The sequence below is a fragment of the Acanthaster planci genome, unplaced genomic scaffold (assembly GCF_054643075.1).
Source record: "Acanthaster planci isolate LZ-2023a unplaced genomic scaffold, COTS_SCS Contig136, whole genome shotgun sequence".
Lineage (NCBI taxonomy): Eukaryota > Metazoa > Echinodermata > Asteroidea > Valvatida > Acanthasteridae > Acanthaster > Acanthaster planci.
This window is the reverse complement of record NW_028257757.1, coordinates 12,504-33,505: the sequence shown is the minus strand read 5'-3', so window position 1 is coordinate 33,505 and position 21,002 is coordinate 12,504. Positions and strand designations below refer to the sequence as shown.

Here is a 21,002-nt window from a genome sequence, read left to right as displayed (position 1 = left end):
AGTCATACATACAGGAGATCCGAATATTTTTATGATATGATGACAACACGTGAAGGGCGAAATGTCGACCTTCTGAAAGAAACTTTCAACGGATGAAGACTTATACAAGACTTCAATTGCCTGACGTGCTATATCTTAGGATGACGACAATTTACAGGGCAATTAGACTTTGACACCCTGAGATAAATTATCTCGGTATAACAAAATTCCAGAGTGTAATTCATCAAAGGATAAAGCATTCTGAAATTAAGATGTCTACACTCCTGGATAATTTAGCTCTTTAAGGTAGAGACAAAATCATATGCAATCCCTCTTTAGGAGCAGAAGAACCCCCTCATCGGTTGAAAAGAGCTATATTGGCCGGTTGTGTTCATTTGGTCGGTAGTGATGCAACCGTAACACGTGGATTTTAAAGACGTTTGGGAACCAGCGAAGTGCAGTTTAAACCCAAAGGAACCTCAGTTGCCACGAACATTCGCACTCTTTTGGTCCCGCTTGGGGCGAATAGAACCCTGAATGTAAAAGGTCACGCAGACAGCTTCTGGCACCCCCCCCCATGGCCTATTAGGATTTAACTTGGGGGCCACCCAATCACGTGTTTTAATTTTTGGAAAAATTATTCTGAGACAGAAACACTCACATAGGTACTTTTCTCTGTGTACTCTATAAGTAATATTTTGGAAAATATCTCCTGTAGATAAGTAAAATCTAATCCTATCGACGACATTTTACTAAGGCACTATCGATTACAGGTCTCCTTGTTCATGTTTATTTTGACATCACATACTTACATGAGAAAAAGGATGTTTAACATTGTGAAGATTTACCAACGTTTAGTTTTTGGGTTCTAGATGTAATCGAGTTTGTAAGATCAAGTGTAGTTCTTAATAGCAAAGGTTACATTAGACTTCCATTAACATAGATTTCCTTAACTTCTTTTTTATTACAAACATTTAGAGGTATCTGGGTCTCTTGTTTCAATTAAAGTTTTGTTTGAAAACAACCATAAAAAAACTCTTAACTTTTCATCGCGTACGGGTATATTGAGTCGCATTGCTCGTCTTGTATTTTAGCCTTTTTGAAATTGAGAGGCTAATTCTGGCACGGTATTTCTCTTTAAAATTAGCCAGTTTTTCAGTAGTTATAAATTTATATGCTAATACATATTTTACAGAGATTTTTCGCATGGGATTTTTCAAAGATGTGATTGAAAAATAAATTGCAAATTCTAAAACTTTTCCCGGTTATATTTCCTTTTCAAAAGGCAAAAACCATAGCAGCTAAATGTGATCAATAAGAAAAGAATAATTTTCTCAAGCAGCTATCATGAAAAGGCTGAATAATTATTGTTAATCTTGAAAACTAAATGAAAATAAGCCCCTTTAGCTTATGGGTCAAATCGTCATCGTTTTCACGAAGAGATGGTCATTTTAAAAAAAATTGCATTCATTTCGATGTCGAATTTTCCACAATTTGCTTTTAAGCCATATCGTACTTAGCCATTTGACGTGCTCCCGCAAGCAACGCGCCATTAATTCCTAACTTATATTAATGATGGCATGGGCAGACATACTTGTAGCTGAATTTCCCTTTCCTTTCGTTTTCACGAAGATAAGTGAACATGCCCGTCCCTTGAACATAAACATGTGCAACACTTATTGCCCGGAAAGGTATAAAGTAGGTCAACTGAGTTTTTCCTTTTACTGCGGGGCACGTATGTTCACCACTTCCACTTAGTTTGTGCGCATGCGCTAAAATTCGGCAAACTCAAGGTCACTTTCTGTTGCTTGTTAAAATGGCGACGCCAGCCAGCAAACGACTATACCAAAATCCATCTGCGGAGATCTTTCGCATTGTGTAAAAGTTTGCTGAATTTATACCAGAGAAATATAATCAGGCTTCAGATTTCATTTTGTTATGTATTTCTTGTCAATCATAAAAGACATTTCGGAGAAAATGGGGTGAAACATGTCTGTATGTTACATTTCTGAACATAAAAAAGGGTATTTTAAATTAGAAATTTTGACTTGTTCTCCAGTTTTTCCACACACGGTGCATATCTTAACAATTGAAGAGTGTTTGAAAAAGGTTACCATGTTATGTTTATGCTATTGCAAATTGTCCTTTCTTAGGCTGCATCCAAATCTCTTGTCTAGAGCTAGGTCTAGGTGTTCACTCCATCGAAAGAACTCTGGAAGCCCGTTTCGGACACGGCCTTAGTTTGGCTCTCTGTCCACCGGTCGGCCAGGATTTATGTGTGCACATTTGCACGTACATGTACAGTACATGTACACGCACTCGACTCTACCAACGCATGTAAGCGTATACATGCACTACCACGATCAAATGATTCTCGCGCAAAATACTTGAAAATACTGCCGATGTTTGTATCTGGTCTTAATCCGCCCCAAGCTGAAGTGCAACCCCAATCGGCGAAAGAAAGACAGGTGGTTACAAGTGGGTTCTTGCACACGTTCTGCGTGTACGTAAAGACCATACACGCCGGATTAGTTACGAGTACCGGTACTCAGTGTGCTCAGCGTCAAACGTGAATATACCTGCACGCCTCATGGCGCGCCTATGCAGCGAGTACCGAAAAAACACGCCCTCTTTCGTCCCACTCGGAGCAGATACACTTTAATTATTAAACAAAATTTTTGTTCGTCTGGATAAACTGGATAAGATGTTTTAAAATGAGAAAGACCGTGGCGGTATTTTCTTTCAAATCTGATCGTGTCTATCTTTTTTAAAAATTACTTTTTCAGAATTTGTTTCAAACTTTGTACAACTTGGTTCATTAGAATACAGTGGTTTAATTAATGTTTTCTAATAAATTTTTAATTACATGTATCTGGATATCTCCGTGAACTTCATTTGTTTGTATTTTGTTTAAATATAAATCCGTGAAAAAGTGTCGAAACGATGGCTGACGTCGCCTACCTCGAAATCCACAGTAAATTGATGGAGTGCGCATGCGCGAACTCTCAACTAAGTGGTGCACAAGGGCACGTGGGTGAACGTGCGTGGGGCCGGGACGCCCATCTTTGTTACACTCTAAGCTGGGCCCGCATTAAAACATGTGCATTCTTCTCCTGTGAAAAAGGCACAAACGACGGGCGTAGATGTTGGAAAAGGGGGATTGTCGTTTTCACGAAGGGGACAGGCAACTTTACTAAATTTTGACCAATTAACCACTACATTGAATCTAATCACTAGGTTCACGTAGAAAATTTTCTGCCAAAGAATCATGCAAAAGTTTCCTTACCGCAAAACATGGTTGTTGAAGTATTAGTAGCTTTTGCAATTTCAATAAATCAGAAACTTCTGTTGCGATTATCTCGAAAACGTTTTCTTCAAAATCCACATGTTGATAATAGAGCTGTTGACAGCCAAACTAGGATGAATTGTTAATAAACTGTGGTAGCCCATACAAGACGGTAGGCAACGTTTGTAAACGAAAATAAAGATCTATTAGACTACTTTCCTGTTGCCCGGGATATTTGCACATCAAAAATCTGAAATACGACTACGCAATACCCAGCGCTCTGAAGCATGGTCTGATACAATAAAGGCGAATGGTGGGGGGAGGAAGAGGGGCGTTACCGTATCCCCTCTGAAAACAGGGGGTAACGGTATAGGTTTTTAAAAGAGAGAAAGGCGATTTCATTGAGATTACTTCATTTCTTTCTTTCATATGCTGTGAATTATGCCTCACCACTCGGAAAGGCCATAAAAGGCCACACGTGTAAATTCGTAAAATTTTGGCCCCCCCCCAAAAAAAGAAATTAGTTTGCCAGCCAAAAAATTGGTGCTGGATCAGCCCTTGATCAGTAAAGATCTGAGTGACAAACTGACTGTCTTGCATTTAGTGTGTGCTTTGGTGTGGGAGGAGAATTAGGGTTATTTCTGTCGCAAATCGTGAATAGAATCATAATGAATTCAGCATTTAGCTTGGCTTTGTGGTAGCCTGAGTTCAATAGGTTATTTTACTTCGGGGGGCAGATCTCATCCTTATTGCCACATTGCAAAGATTTCTTGAAAGCATAAATCCCTTCTCTGTTTTTAATTTTGTAAAGGAAAACGTAGTGCCGCCTTGGAGTCGTATAATTTTGGAGCCCTACCCTTACTGTGTGTGATGTCAAAATTCTTTCTTTCAAAACCGCACAAGTCACTTATGTGGTCGATACAACTTGAATGCATTTTTACACACTGCAGAGTACTTCTGTGATGACTTTCAGGCTAAGTAAAAAAAGTTTTTTTTGCTCCCACCTCCCCATCAAGTGTATTTAGGACGGGGGGCCAAGTAGAAAATTGCGCAAAAACTGACAATTGAGGGCGCACTTGCTCAGTCAACAAGTCACATCATCATACACCCATACATACAGTGCTGCATGTAGTGCACGTGTGATGGTTTCGCACTACCACTGTGTAGAATTACTGTTTTTGCCCGTCATTTGAGAGCTTCCGTTAGCATCATGTCGTCGTTCAAAAAAGCTGCAAAATCTGCCCAGAAGACATACAAGGAAAGGTCACAGGTAACTACAGAAATGACTTAATTGTTTGTGACCAGTCATGGCCGTGACGCGTGAATGCGTTCAGTTGGCACTGCTGAGCGCGATACAGTGTACGTCGATGGAGTAGACAAGACTATTGCAAAGTTACCGTCGCTAGTGTTTCCCTGAAGATATATATATCTTTAAGTAGCTCCAGTGTACATGTGAAATTCTGTTTATTTAGTGGTTCTTAAGTAACCCCCAGACTAGCCCCACTAGTGTGGCACGGACTCTCACTCCCGATCCATCCTTAGCCACACATCCGTATGCGTAATTTCGTGTTGGCGCACTGAACATTTTTGGCGCACCCACTTATAATCGTGGGCGCAATTTCTCTTGCATACGAACATGATTCTTGACCTTTCCGTTTTCTAAATACCATTTACTGAATGATTTCACTCACGTTATTCAGGTATTTTCCAGTCTTTTTTCCTTTATCCATTCAATCTAACGGGCTCACTCTCACAATCGCCATCTTTAAAATAAGGTCATTGACCCCTCATCGTCTCAACAGCTGTTCCATGTCAAGACATGTAATAAATGGACTGAGCGATAACATACTACATGTACCAATGGACTCTTCCAAAACTTTGGCAGCAGTTTAGATGTCTTGACATGGAACAGCCGTTGAGATGATGAGGGGTCAAATGATGTACCAAGTAACGTACCCATCGTACGTTATTTTTTCAGAACTTTAGGATATTTTCTCTGGCATTTTCCTTAAGAATGATAAATTTAGGAACTTTAACTCTAACCCTCCTCAATCCTTCACCTGTTGGAGGATTGAGGAGGGTTAGGGTTATGGTTCTGTTTAGAATTTTCTGCCCAATTTACTTGTACAGTAGCATTTACTTGGAGAAAATACATGTAGATGGCGCAGCCCCGTCATGCCCGTATGCCCTCTAGCACACATTAGGGGTGTGCATTTGCGGGTATTTTTAGAACCGGGTACCCGTTTTTTGTTAAAATCGGGTACCCGGGTACCCGGAAAAGAGATCGCCTGATAATGGCATTGCGCGCAACCCGGTGGATCACATGCCCGAAATACGGTTCTTTTTGGTACCTAGGAAGCAAGCAGAACAAGCAAGCAGAACATTGTTCTAAACGTTTGAGTTAATCTCTCCTACCTTTTTATCACACGGAATTGTTATCTTCAGTTTTCAAATTTTGTGTGGATGTATGAAACAGAAAAACAAATCTTCACGGGAAACGTCAGAAAAAAGAACAGAGCTGCAAACCACGTACATGATATACGCACCTGCAAACGCTCAAAGGAAATGTCCCGGATGCTGCATGACCACGGACACGCGGAACGCATGTGGCGTGCACGAATGGTGAGCGCTGGTCGTGTCACGTGCGGACCAGATCAGTGCTCTGTACGTCACGGGTAAAAAGGATCAAAGTTTTATGTACAAAAAATACCACCGTAACTCGAACAATGCCCACACCATTACATCCACTTATTTTGAAGTTTCTGATTCAAAAAACCGCCACCAAAATGCTTCAAACGGCGTTGAAAGAATCGGAAGTCTATATAGGGTCAGGAGTCATCGCAAGTTCATTTCTTTTCTGACGAGGACCAGTACGTTGCATAAATCAACGTAGCTGCAACTGTGTAATCCTGGCTTTCAAGATGCTGAAACTAACCTGATTGCAACGCGGGCCCAATTGTAGTCCCCTTCAGGCAGTCCAATCGCTGACACTGCAGCAGCCATGTGACCGTAAAAAGAAAGGTCATGTGACCACACATAAGGAAGCCCAAGTGAAAAAAATAGCAGCGCTCCATGTTGTTAAATGACTATGCGATACGAAAGTTTTTCCACACGAAGGTACGTACCACGATGAAGTGGTTTAGTTTTATAAATACTTTTTCAGGATAACTCCATTCCCCTGAGGTTCAAATTGTCAAGATTTTAATGCATAAGTACTTCGACAAGGAAAATTTGATTGGCCGACTGTATTATGACTTGCACCTGTCAACATTTCCTTTTTTTTCGAATGAAAAAATACTTGGATTTGAAATGCTTTAGTACATACAGAAAAAATCATTCCTGCTTTTTTGTTCAATTCCTCATCCACAGTTCCGGTGAATTACTGAGGAAATTCAAGTTGCTTTAATTTAAAATAATTTTGAAACGGAATATTTCTTGGTATAAAACTTAACTAAACTGGTTCTCTGACTCTTTGGGTTTTTAGCGCACATTTAGTGCTTTGATTATAAAAAGAGGCCGATCAACCGCACAATCTGTGCGTGATCGCTACTTACCGCACGCTGTGTGGAGTCCAAGTACCGCAGGAATATTACACAATCCGCTCTCGCTTCGTCGTCAATCCCGACATAAAGTAATCTTTTATTCATATTGTTTTATTTGACAAAAATACTCTTAATTCAAACAGTAAGCACTACTTATTCTGCACAAAAGTCATTTAGGCCGACAGGGTTTGATAGTTACAAATACAGTCATGCAAGTGTACATCAACAGCGCTCCCCCCTCATAAGACAAAACTCCTTCGGTCTCTTGTTCATATAGGTTTGGTACAGTCATTTTCCTAGTTCCGGATCGCGAAAATTATTCAGTAAGACTGCAGCTAAAAAATCCTCAAATTCGAGTGAAATATGGTCAGAAGTCAACTTTGTGTTTGGATATACTTCAATTTTTTTTTTCAAAATCTAAGCTTTTATATTTGGATTCATAGGATCGATCGACGAAAGTGATGATGACACCTTTCCTAGTTCTGGATCGGTTTAGGATCGAGACAAAAACGTCTTCACAAATAAAAAGTAACCACACGAAAAATCCATTTTCAGCCAAAACCATTGTAAAAAGTTGCTTTTCTAATAGAGAATCTTTTAATTTTGAGAAAATTAGATGAAAAATAAGAATTCTAATGAATTAAAAAGGTAGAAATTGCGTACGGTTTGACTCGACTTTTAAACTGTACAGTGAGCTATCAACGTTATCCTCCCCGCACAGTTGACGAACCCATTACGTCACATACATTTCTGCTGCGCCCGTGTAGTTGAGTTCGCAACGACTTTGCGTGGTAACGCCGCGCGATCCGAGAGTGGGGGAAAAGCTTGCAGTTTTCGCTAAATTAACAAAAACAGAAACTCTAAAGAAGTCATTTTAATTAAGTGGACATTAGATGCAAAGGTTTATATGACTATTCAATTTAAAGAAATATTTAAAATCACACGTTGCGAGTGACCTATCGCCGGTGAATTTTAGTGGTTTTTCGCTCTTGTGAACTAGGAAATTCCGGAACTAGGAAAACGACTTGCGGTACAATGGGCGGAGTGGGTAACAAAATTAGCTGTCGATCTCCGAATTCAAGTTTCATGTATGACCGCGGGACCGGGTTTTCATCGGCACGGTGGTTTTCCATGAAGTTTGTCCTTCAGTAAGAAATTTCACAGACATTTTATGCATAAATGTTTGTTCCTAATTTATTTACTTTTTTATGGGTACCCGGCCCGGAAAAATGGAACCGGGTTTTGAAATCGACGGGCGGGTACCCGGCACAGGCCTAGCACACATACTCTTTATGAGATTGCAACACTTTGGCTCGCGGAATCTATCCTCATGAAGCAAATTACTTTTGTCAATAATTCCACTTTCTCAATCAGATCTCCTCCATTCGTCCAAACTGATCCCAACATGTATACATGTATCTCTCAAATTTTCAACAGTGGTTTGTGGACCATCTGACCGGTTAAATGTAGTTTCTGCCAAAGTTCATAAATTTGGGTAGGTAACCAGAAACACGATTTTTTTTTTTTGGCGTTACAAAATTGGATGCCAAAATCAGGATTGTCCAAAAGATGCCTGAGTGGAGACACTGTAACCCTTCTATCCAAAACCAAATGCAATGATTGATTACATACATGTTGTTTTCTCTCTGTTGGTGAATGAACCCTAAGCCGACCAGTTACTTCAAAATTTCCCGAGATGTTTGTGGATTTTTGGGGGGTATCCGAGAGGGTTGCTCACAAAATTTGCCTGTGGAGTTAGGGTTAATCGAAAACCTTGTTCACTTTATTCAAGTTTTCCTTTCATGTTTTGTTGCAGCCTGCCAGCAGACATAACCTGGGCTTGCTGGAGAAGAAGAAAGATTACAAACTACGAGCCAAGTATGTACATTAACATGTAGATGGAGTCTAACCTGAGCATTTAAGGCACACTTCACAATGTCTAAGGCATGCACATTTACATGTAGTCGATTTGAATAATTGGTGAATATTGGAACTTTGGTTGTACCCGATTCCTACAAAAACAGAACAATTTCAGAACAAGTGCAGAAGAAAAGAACAGCATGGAGAAATAAGTACATTTATGTTTGGGCCATACTGGCGGGCATATGGATGCATTCAGCTGCCTGTACCTTAAAGTTTAGGCCTACTCGTTAAACCTTGGAACACTTGTACCATGTATACCGTTATGCTTGGAAAACAATATTCTCTAACCGAATGAATGATTTTTTTCCCTGTTCCTATTCCATTCATGTTCACCTCTGTGTATAAAGTTTCGAAAACGCAAGTAAATACAGTATTCAGGGTTCAGCCCTATCAACTTCATATGAGTCCTGCAATTTGAGGCCAAGCCTTGCTGTAGATGTTTGCCGATGCTTGCTGATGACAGTAGATAATAGTTTGCAGGCTGTTGAATGCATCAGATAAAGTCAAATACAACGGCACTTGCGCGCTTATGGATTTCTTTTGAAGCAGGTTCATTTCAAGAGTTTGCCCTTCAGTGGAGTGATTCAGTGAGCCTTGTTTACTTGGTGCACGCCAAGAGCTTGCTTAAAATTCATGAGCTACATGTAGTTCGGTTAGGATTCGAACCCATTCCATCCATAGTTGTTGAATATGATACTCACTTCTACGTCAACTTCAAACTGGCCAGCTGAACCTTACAAGCTGAGTTGTTGAGTGGTTGAGATACCTACACTAGGAGGCAGGAGGTCCTGCATCTGAATCCCACCTGATCAGTGGCCTAGCTAGGATTGTACTAGTGGGGGGGGCACAAAGGGGGCACCAGCATCTTATGGGGGCACCAGCATCTTATGGGGGCACCAGCATCTTAATGGGGGCACCAGCATCTTATGGGGGCACCAGCATCTTATGGGGGGCACCAGCATCTTCTGGGTGGCACCAGCATCTTCTGGGGGGCACCAGCATCTTCTGGGGGGCACCAGCATCTTCTGGGGGGCACCAGCATCTTCTGGGGGGCACCAGCATCTTATGGGGGGCACCAGCATCTTATGGGGGGCACCAGCATCTTATGGGGGGCACCAGCATCTTATGGGGGGCACCAGCATCTTATGGGGGGCACCAGCATCTTATGGGGGGCACCAGCATCTTATGGGGGCACCAGCATCTTATGGGGGGGCACCAGCATCTTATGGGGGGCACCAGCATCTTATGGGGGGCACCAGCATCTTATGGGGGCACCAGCATCTTATGGGGGGCACCAGCATCTTATGGGGGGCACCAGCATCTTATGGGGGGCACCAGCATCTTATGGGGGGGCACCAGCATCTTATGGGGGGCACCAGCATCTTATGGGGGGCACCAGCTCTTATGGGGGCACCAGCATCTTATGGGGGGCACCAGCATCTTATGGGGGGCACCAGCATCTTATGGGGGGCACCAGCATCTTATGGGGGCACCAGCATCTTATGGGGGCACCAGCATCTTATGGGGGGCACCAGCATCTTATGGGGGGCACCAGCATCTTATGGGGGGCACCAGCATCTTATGGGGGGCACCAGCCTTCAGGGGTGTGAATTTTGGGGGGGGGGCAAGTTTTTGTTAGCCTTGTTCAATATCCATTCATCCCTTTTTCTGTTGGGGGAGGGGACCGGGAATTTATGGGGGGGGGACATGTGCCCCCCAGGCCCCCCTGTGGCTATGCCACTGCACCTGATCAAGTTTGAACATGGTCTCAGAATGCACTAAGCAAACACGCTTAATAAACAAATACGGGGGTCTCAGAATGCACTAAGCAAACATGCTTAATAAACAAATACAGGGGTCTCAGAATGCACGAAGCAAACACGCTTAATAAATAAGTATACTTTTTTGTATACATACTGCAGGGGTGGGTTTGACTAGCTTCCATGAGTTAAACTTCGGCCCCATCGTCTTGCTTGTTTCAAACAGCACGCAATATCATCCCCACATTTATTTGTCGGTTTCACCATGAAGTGACGTATAGGGTAGGTTTGGTCATCCACGAGGTGATCTTCCATCCATAGACTTTTAGTGTGTATGATATGTCAGTTGGTGGTGCGGCAACTCTCCACGATACGTCACTTCATGGTGAAACTGATAAATTGAAGGTCCCCGTAGTAACTTTAGCTGGCCAAGATGGTTGAATGGGGGGGGTGGGATTTCTTTACTCTTGTTCACCTTACATGTATTTAGCCATGTTGACTGACATTGTACTTTCTTCCTCTTCGATGCCAGGGATTACCATGAAAAGCAAAACAAGTTGAAGAAGTTGCGTAGGAAAGCACTTTTTCGAAATCCGGATGAGTTTTATTTCAAGATGGTCAGCTCTCGACTTGAGGTAGGTAGTCAAAGTCAATTTAATGCTTCTGCTTGTTTTTAATTCTCTGGGCCAAGTACATTATATCCAATGGTTTATGGTGTTTGGCCGTATATCAATTTATCAAAAGTTGGCAAGTATTGCTGCCTGTTTCAAAAGTTGAAGTTTTCAGTTTAGCTGCTTGGGGAAAAAGGCACTTCATAGCCATCAGAAAGAAGTATTTGTGCTTTCTTTTAACCCGAGAAGTTTTCAAAGTATGGAGTCAGTTGTTTCATGCAGCAAAAAGCATTCTTGTACGCTTTGTCAGTTCGCGAGTAGGCCAGCAAACAAATATCGTTTCTTTATGAATTGATCATTTTTCAGTTTGTTCATTCCGTGCCAAAGTTGAAATTGGAATACATCCCATGTGATCTGACTCAGATTAGCCTCAAAAAATTCTGAAAATGCCCAGACGTACCTAACGAGGACAAATAAAATTTCAGCTTCACGGGTGTTTGAACAAGAATGACCCAACTTTTCATTCAGAATTCAATCAAAAACAGTAATCGATCAACGGCTGTTTGACTTGATGCAATCGAAAGGGAATGATTTATTGGTCAAACAGAATAACCATAAGCTCGTGGCTCTATCCATAATCTGGAGGGATGCTCTGGCAAAGTACAGTAGCCATTTGCATGCCAAATATTTACGTGATAATATCTAAGGATGGAGATTTGCTTTTAATTTGAAAAGCTTTTCAAAACTTTCCCATACTGTTTAAACATGTTTACCTCCCACCCTTACCATGAAGTCATTGAAAAGTTTAAACACAACGAACTATTCACAATGTAAATACATGTGGTGATGAATTCATGACCGAGCAGTGAAGTGTTTCAAAAATCAGATTACATTTTACAGGTATTGTTTGCAATAAGAGTGAATGCCAGATTGCATCAATCAAAACGCCAAACCCCTAAAAGGAACGTTTGGGAAAATTTGAAACGGAGTTAGAACTTTTTTCACTTAAACTTTTTAAGCGTGTAAAGGTTCCAGCCTCAGTAATGTCATAAGTCAAATGTATGCGGATGCTAAGCAGAATTTTTCCAGTTATCTAGTTTTAATTTATCCAGGCCCTGTAAAGATGATCAGGTTGTCTGTTTTGGTCAAACACTGACAGTTCCTTGAACCACGGATGGGCGATGCATATATCTACATGTAGGTCTAATCTCCCATCTATTTCGTACACGTGGGAAATCTTTGAGACAGACTGTATGTTAAACTCAGCCGCTGCACATGGCCTACATAGTACAAATACTGAATCTCTCTGTGGTGGTACCTCAAGAGAGTTGCAAAATATTTGAGCAGGCAATGAGAAATGGTTTATAAATATTCTAGAAGTGACTCACACAAGCCATGTTTGTGGCATTTCGATGAATATCATACTTCAATTTCTAAATTTAGGTGTTGCCAAAATAATACTGTTGGCAAAAAGTTAAATATGCTCTTGCCGTTTGATGCGTAGATGTTTATTTTCTTTTGTTGATTTACCTCAGGATGGGGTCCATAAACGCCTCAAGAAGGAAGAGACAGTAACTGCGGAGCAGGAGAAGTTGATGGCGACTCAAGATAAGAAATATGTCAACTATAAGCTTGCTGTGGAAACCAAGGTAGCATCTCCGTCAAGTTTTGTACAATATGTTTTCAAAATATTGGTCCGTACCAGGTGCAAAAAATTAGTTGTGGATGGGAACGTGTGGTATAAGGGGAAATACATGTACACTACTTGTACTGCAAGTTGGAGAAACTTGGACAGGTTCAGTTCGAGAGAATTTTGCAGTGTTCCATTCAGTCAAACTGCTTGGCTATTTCTTTTATGCCGTTTATACGAAGTAGCCTTAACATCATTTTAGACAGTGAGTTTGATGTTCTGTGTGAAGACAAACATGATTCATAAAATCTTGTCTAATATGTCATGTCTAGACGTGAAGCCTCCATTTTTCATCTCTCACGTCCTGGCTGAACAGGATGAACCCTCAGATTTCTTCATTTAGGAGCTTGCGATCGTTAACTCTTTTCCTAATCTCTTTTTTTTTTCAGAAAATTGAGAAGCTACGTTCAACCTTGCACCTGGTTGAAGAAGTCACGGAGAAGCCACAAAATAAACACATCTTTTTTGTTGACACGAAGGAAGAAGGTGAGTTCAACTGATTGTTATGACGAACCTGTCTGATCCAGACACAAGAGGTCACTGTGCTGCCTAGAAACATAAGTGCAAGTGAAGGACTTGGAATAAGGAGTGTAGTAACTCTAGATCAAGGAGGAACACCCTTACAACATCTCCTAAAAATTACTGGAACACGCATAGAATAGGGACTTCAACGTTGCAAGAGTTCAATGCTTTAAATAGGGCCTAAGTCAGTCGCAAAAGTGACCAAATTTTTGCTTATGTGAACATATTTTCACCATACAGTTGCCATTTGCGACTTAAGACCGCTTAAACCACTTTAGAAATGTACTTGAACAATGTTGAGTATGCTTAAAAATTAAAAAAAAACAGTGATTATGTACTGAAAATTCGTTTCAAGAAAGAAAAAAAAAAACGGCTGCGCAAGTCGCACATGACTTTAAAGCATACCATGTGTGCTGTACATGTACATAGTGTACATGTGTTGCGATCATATGCACGTGTTGGTTGGTTCCCGATCTAAACATACCTTATTGATGCACTGTAAACGGACACCAGGGCCATTTTACAAACCACGGCATGGGCTCCATTTTTTGCTGCTTTTTTGCTGCTGCAACGTAAATGAAGCCTGAAACGGAGCTTATTCCAGATTTCAAAGGTGTCGCTGTGATTTGGAGTGTTGGCGTGATTCATGCAGCAGGATGTCCCATGACACGCTGAAACTACGGAAACATCAGTGGCTGATAATCCCTTGGCAAGAACCCTGATTTATATGCACGTTGTGTGGTGTACGTGTGCCGGGCCGGATCATGATTCAATGACATGGAGGATGTAAACACAGGGTATTTATACTACATGTGTGTACATACGTTCATGAATAATTCAGCGCACATGTTTATTCAACTTTCATTAAATTGCTGGCACCTAAATTTTTCCCCATTAGGAGCCAGTGGCTACCAAACATTTTTTTTTATGGTTAAAGGGTTGCTAGAGTTGCAAGCTTAGAACAGGTAGAGGAACAGTACTTGCTTTTAAACCTTCATATTGTAAGTGTGCTCCACCTCAGTCTAGTATTGCTCCACTCCTCGTTCTGAGAGTGTTCCACCTCAGTCTAGTATTGCTCCACTCCTCGTTCTGAGAGTGTTCCACCTCAGTCTAGTATTGCTCCACTCATTGTTCTGAGTGTCCTCCACTTCAGTCTAGTATTGCTCCACTCTTCGTTCTGAGTGTGCCCCTCCTCAGTCTAGTGTTGCTCCACTCCTCATTCTGAGTGTGCTCCACTATTGTTTGTTAGTGGAAGCATCAGGTACCATTTCACCAGTTCTTGCTTAAATCAAGCAGAATCCATAGGAGAGGTGCTACAGAACAAACACTGACTGCTCTACCACAGGTGTAGTAAAGCTAACCTCCCTCAGTGACCAATGGATTATTCTATTTTCTCCTGGCTTCCCCTCGGTAAAACATAGCATGCTACATGGATCACCTTGGAGGAGGAGAGACTATGACACTGTCACCACCTATGACACTGTCACCCTAGGTGAACTGAAATTATGATAATCAAGATTTTCATTTTTTTGTCTTTGTTCCAGTTGATTCGTTTGATATTACATCACACCTTGGGAAATTGCAATCAGTGACCTCACCCCCTCTGGATGAAACCAGTGAAGATGTATGTACTACATGTGTCTGTATGTAAATCAATCCCAAAATTTAAACATTTCTTGGTACAAGAGAATAGATGGAAGTCAGAACCAGTCCAATAGTTCTTTACTACTTTGCATATGAAATGTCTCTGTTTCTTTGCAATTCCTCCCGAGCCATGCCACCAGACTTCTTTGAAGGGCTCCTGCAATGGAATTTGTGTCCAGATGTCACAATGCACTTTTACCATTATTTCTCAGTTAACCTCATTTTCAATTTGTTTCTTCGCTATTTCAAAGGGTGCTTTACTGTGATTGTGGTTTTTACGCTAATGGGTATTTCTATATTCACGAGAAACACTGTGATGTCATCCCAGGAAAAAAAAGCAAGCAGCTTTCTTCGAAATGCTGTAAATGAGTTAGTTCTCGATTAAGAAGATTGATCAGAGAAACATCATTGAACCGTGTCTTCCCCAGATGACACCTCGGCAAGAGCGCCCTCGGTCGTTTAGGAAGGCGTGGATCGTTCAAATTTTTTTTAAAGTGCACTTTTCAATACATTGACCTAGTAGAGATGTCAAATAATACCATTAAGAAGACTATACAAATGCAGGAATATAATGTCTCAGAGAAATCCATTGCAGCTACACTTTAATGATCTGTCTTTTCAGGAAAGTGGGTCACATTCTAGCCTATCGTGATTCGTGATTGAAATCCCTTTGCTTCACGCCATCACCCAATAGGTTTAGGAAAAGGAATGTTTTAACTTTTCATCTCTTTTCAAACAGCATCCAAAATGTCTTTTCCTTGTGCCCAGATACTGGAAATGGAGAAAGCCAAGAAATACCGTGAACTATCCCAACGAAAAAAACGACAGAAAGAGTTAAAAATCATTGGAGATAAGATGGAGGCCAGAACGCTGAAGAAGGTATACTATTCTCTTAGATACAAATCTAATATCATCCTTGTTCATATCACAATGTGAAATAAAGACTAGTCCCCGCCCCTCCCTGCACAGTCCCAGCCATAACGCAGAGAGTACTAACCAGATTATTCATTTGCATGGATAACGTTGCTACTTTCACCTGAACAGTTGATATTGTAGCGGGAGGGGCAAACTGGCATATAATACAGGGACCTGTGGCGCCCCCTGGCTTTCGCTTTGAGTACTTCGAGACCCCTGGGTTTACAAACGTCATATCCCACATCACATCAGGCAATAATATTTCAGTATTCTTCCGTTCTGAGATGTTATGAATCTAATACGGGCAATTCACAACGTTAGCCAATCATGACGCGTGAAATTTGTCGACCCTTTCCAAACGTGCGCTGGATTGACAAATTTTGCGTATTGTGATTGGCCAACGTGTTGCAAACTCTTGATGGTGCAAAAGTGTAAAACGGCCGTATTTCTTGCATGTTTTTAGGATAAGAGAAGGAAGGTCCTAGTTAAGGGAGAGACACAGACGGCATCAGCAGTCTACAAATTCTACCCCGAGAGGAAAAGATGACACTTGTAGTCAGGATAAGGCTGAGAGATTGGTCGTCAAGGAAATAATCAGAAAGGGGGCGGGGGGATCTAAGAAAGAGGAGCAGTAATTGTGGTTCTCTTGCGTGCTGCTCTGCTGGCTTACTGGTAAAGACAGTTGTCGCATGCCGTTGCCGATCGGTCTCATGCAGAAATGGCAGAGAAAGTGACTAGTCAAGAGCCTAGAAACTAGTCAGTAGTTACCGAAAGTGTTTGCGTCAAGCGAGGTTGTGCATGATATTTTGAAGATACCTTTAATAAGGGGAACATCTATTAAGTATGCAAATCATTAGCTTCCCACAAGAAAAACTGAATAATTTGTTATTAAATTTGTAGCCGAATACTTTCTTTTCAGACGTTTTCTTGAGAATGGCTCAAATGTGTTTTTTAAGCCACTCAAGAAAAACAGCATTCATTCGGCACACTAAAATAATCAGACAAGGAATCACTCCACCATACCAGTCAGTCTGCGACATTGTAACTAACAAGACCCCAGGAACTGTGCTTCAGTGCGATATCCTCAAAACAACTGCACAGATTTCCTTACATAAGTTTATTACCCTTTTGTGCAGTTTGTCTGCTCTTAATGTACACAGCCCCATAGGAAATTACTGTGATCGATAGTTCTTACCTTATAGATGTCCGATCTTGCAAATCTGTGTAAATGGGGCCGTGTACATGAACAACATAATAGGAGATACTGAAAAATGGGCAAAAACATGGCTGTCAATTGCTGTCTTGCATTGAGTGGCCATCTCGTATTCCCGGCTGTATATGTACATGCTTTGGATGCTTGAAAAGGTAATGTACTCCACCGCTGTGCAAAACTCTTCCAATTTATTAAATTTGCAGCCAGATACTTTACTTTTAGAATTTTCTTCAGAATGGAGTAAAGATATTTTCTAAGACTCTCAAGCAAAACAAAATTGAACTGAAGCAAATTGGTTGCAGCGAAAATTGTGGATTTCGAAGAATTTATATGATTAAAAACTTGAAAGTTAATTACAGTACAATCTTAGATTCCAGTGTCTTCTTGTGAGACTTACAATCTGTGGTTGCTTGTGTTATCATAATTTACTTTACAGCATGTTGTTCTGGTCTGACACATAAATAGTAAATCCATAGCTGTTTGTGCCCTCTCTTTAAGTGCAAGTGATTTTTAATCCCAGTCCATATAAGTTTTACGCCACTTTGGATCTCGGCAGTGGCGTGTCCAGCAGGGGCAGGCTATTCCCGGAGATATGTTGTCAACTCGGAAGAGGAGCTTAAAGACATGTACCTATCTGTAGGGGGTTGAGGATTTTCTGGCGGGTAAAAGTTGTGGACGTTTTTCAGAAAAAAATTGTCAATTTACCCCCAGGACTAAAAACTTTGATCCACCATAAGGTTCCGGCGACGGTATGAAATGCATAATTCATATATATATATCAGACAAAGGTTTGTGTACAAACTTTACTGGAGGTTCAACGCAAATACAATGTTGCAGTGACAGGTGGGGAAATGTACATAGATTCTAACCAATTTCATGAAAGGTTAACCAAACTGCCGTTGGCGTAAGAGTGAATGGGAATGATTTCGGCTTAGATCTACCCTTTGCCGCTTTTAAAGGATACATGTTTTCGGCAGGCGTTGTTTTTGTGTCCAGCGTCTGACCCCAATGAGAAGCAGTGCAGTACCACCACATGAAGACGACTCCCTCGTAGTTGAACTTGCCAAAAGTTTTCTTGGACGACTGAAACCCCACTTCTTTTTTACCGGCCCCAACGCCAGCCCCGCACGGCTCCTTGTGCCATCATCCCGCCGCCCCGCTCCGTCCACGTCCACCGCCCTCGGTGCTTTCTCTACTCTGCCGGCCAATTTTTACCCGTACACCTGACCAGCTCGATCGTTGCCGCCACATACGGCACACGCTGGACTTGCAGGTGCTAGCCAACATGATCGACACTCCCTGCAGAGAGTTCACCAGCACAGATAGGTACCACAGAGGCTTGGAATCGAAGATGTTGGTCAGTAGGAATAGACGCCAAGAATATCCCCGTCCACAGATACACCTAAACGAAAAAGAAATGCACCTGGTTAAATCAAATTGGTGCATTTAAGGTTTGTTCCAATTACGATTTTTCAAATTTCGAACGCAACTGATACACGAGCAACAGATGCAGAAATCTGGCCAAATCACTTACAAGTGATAATCGAGGAATCGGCTCATTAAGTTACTTTCTCCACATAAATTCTTGAAAGCTATATAGGCGTAGCAAGTTCATTAACTCGGGCAGGTTGGGTCGAGTGAAGGCTTATTTCTCATTCCAGCCGGCTTCTATTCCCCTCCGCCTCTCCTAGGGGGCCTGTTCGTTTTATTGATGTTCCTTTTTGTCAAATTTTCAACGTATTTTGAATTTTTGTTTCTGGCACGCATGCTATAAACAATGCAAGTTTAAAACCTGTTAAGCGGGTTAAAGCTTCTTTATTTCAAACGTATCAGCAAAGTGTAAAGAGATTTCAATGAAAGAAAAGCACTATAATACGTCTCTGCTATACGTCTCCGTGAAAGTGGCTGTTTTGAAGGATGCAGAAGAGAAAATGGTAGTTCACCACTTTCAAATGATCCGCAAATTCGAGGTCACCTTCATCTTCTGACACCTTCTGACGAGATGGGCAAACGTGACAGTCCGTAATTGCTGTGGATGCGGGGTCAGATATTTAAAGACAGAAGGGAGGATAAACACCTTACTTAATTGTATTGCTTCACGATTGTTTTTTTGATAAGGAAAATGAAGGGTGATGATATAGTGACTGTGTTTAAAAATAACCTTCTCGTGCTGAGAATATCTCCAAGTATACTTATAATGATTGATAAAGTCACCCCGAAAAACGAAAAGAATTGTTGGAATAGTGCTTTAAATATAAACTTGGAAGATGAACATTTTGAGGCGATTCATACACGTAACTTTAAATGTGCACTGAAACCAGATTAGACAAGAGCTTTTTATTTTTAAGATGGTTTCTTTTTAATATTGGAAGAAAAGATTCTCCTAACTGTGCTTTTTGTGAAAAATGTCCCAAAACTTCGATTCCTATTTTTTATGATTGTGATCATGGTTCACCCATCGTGTCAGACCTCATGTCTTTTATCAATTAAAATCTCAAAGACCCTATTCAGTTTGGGACATTTGAATTCTTTTTGGGTGTTCCCCATAATAAATGTTTGACTTTTGTTTTTCTTTTTATTAAGTTTTATTTATATAGATGTAAATTCCAGACTCAAATCCCTTCTTTTTGGGGTTAAGATTATTTTTTACAAAGTCAGTATGATATAGAATATAAGACTGCTATGAAAACCTAAACCTTAGTCTTCATTATAAAAAGGGAAATTTCAATTCTGATTCTCTAGACCCTATGCAACTTCAATTCATTCAATTCATTTATGATGACCATTTCTTTACATTTCTTCACCGGTCCCCAAATGTCCTTCATGAAGTTTTGTATGATTCGTGCTTTTACTTTCTAATGTATGTTTGTTTTGTGTTTTTCTTATCAATGAAACACAGAAAGAAAAAAGTAAATAGGAAAGTATGCGTATGGGAAGGGACAGGGGTAAGAACCATTACGTGTGCCCTGCGCAGTCAGTGGCGTACCGAGGCGGGGAAGCAGTGGTGTATCTTCAGTCTTCTGTTGTGGCTGTGGCCAGCAAAATCCTCATTACCCTCTGAAAGGCGCTTACAGTTCACCGGCAACGTGCACGATGTCTCCAGGGTGCAACATCTCCCACCCGCCGCTTGATACTCCACTGAGAGTGAGGGAGGTATTATATATACCTCCCGCCCCATAGATTCGAAATAGTACCCAGTTCCCCATAACTTCTCTCCCCCTATTGATAAGTTGTCATTTCCTGCCACGGATACTCCTTTCCTCGCAAGTTTTGCTTTCCACAAAGCGTTCTTCTTCACCATTGTCAGCCTCCTAAGAATATGATGTGGTTATAACAGAGCCCCGAGTAGAGAGCGCCCCCACGCATACGGAGGTCCGGTCAGCAATTCTAGTCCACCTTTGGCGCCGTACATAAAGTACGTCTGCACGAAGGGGGGGGGGGTTGATGGTGTGGGGGCCGTTGCGTACATCATGCGTACAGAGGGGGTTCAAGCCAGTGTGTACCGTACGCATCATATCAGTACAGTTTCTCATACAATTTAGCTTTTGCTTTTGTGCGTCGAAATTCAAACACAGGAGCCTCCACCGTTCGCCCCACCTTTTATCCTGCCAACGCACATCATTAGTAAATCGCAACATCACTCATGACACAATGACCGGCAGCATCTTCCGGAGTTGTGGCAGGCGTACGCTACGGGGGGGGGGGTCTCTAATAAAAAAGGAATTGATTGGATAGAGTTCACAGGTTGGGTAGGCCGCCTACTCGTATATAAATATTATAAAGCACATAGTACATCAGCTATGATCACCTGTACTGTAGCACCACTCTTTAGTACTTACACGTAATATCATACACATAAGAAAGTTATTTGCAAAAACATTACTGTCTCGTGATGATTTTTTTTTTTAAGAAAAGAA

The 21,002-nt window shown here is 41.3% G+C and overlaps 1 protein-coding gene and 1 long non-coding RNA gene across 3 annotated transcripts; one reads left to right on the top strand and one right to left on the bottom strand.

Moving 5' to 3' along the window:
* The first annotated feature begins 4,362 nt into the window (after positions 1-4,362).
* On the top strand, positions 4,363-17,449 carry utp11 (UTP11 small subunit processome component). The gene is made up of 8 exons (XM_022242532.2): positions 4,363-4,535; positions 8,624-8,685; positions 11,023-11,125; positions 12,637-12,750; positions 13,181-13,277; positions 14,858-14,937; positions 15,726-15,836; positions 16,336-17,449. The coding sequence occupies exons 1-8, from the start codon at positions 4,476-4,478 to the stop codon at positions 16,417-16,419; spliced, it is 711 nt and encodes a 236-aa protein (XP_022098224.2). The 5' UTR covers positions 4,363-4,475; the 3' UTR covers positions 16,420-17,449.
* On the bottom strand, positions 17,382-20,958 carry LOC147795188 (uncharacterized). 2 transcript variants are annotated; one of them, XR_015424080.1, is made up of 3 exons: positions 20,072-20,943; positions 18,050-18,487; positions 17,382-17,719 (listed from the first exon to the last, which is right to left on the bottom strand). It is a non-coding gene; the product is annotated as an uncharacterized LOC147795188 (long non-coding RNA). The 2 variants fall into 2 exon arrangements; XR_015424079.1 differs by having other exon boundaries at positions 17,382-18,487; positions 20,072-20,958.
* Between the last annotated feature and the right edge of the window lie 44 nt (positions 20,959-21,002).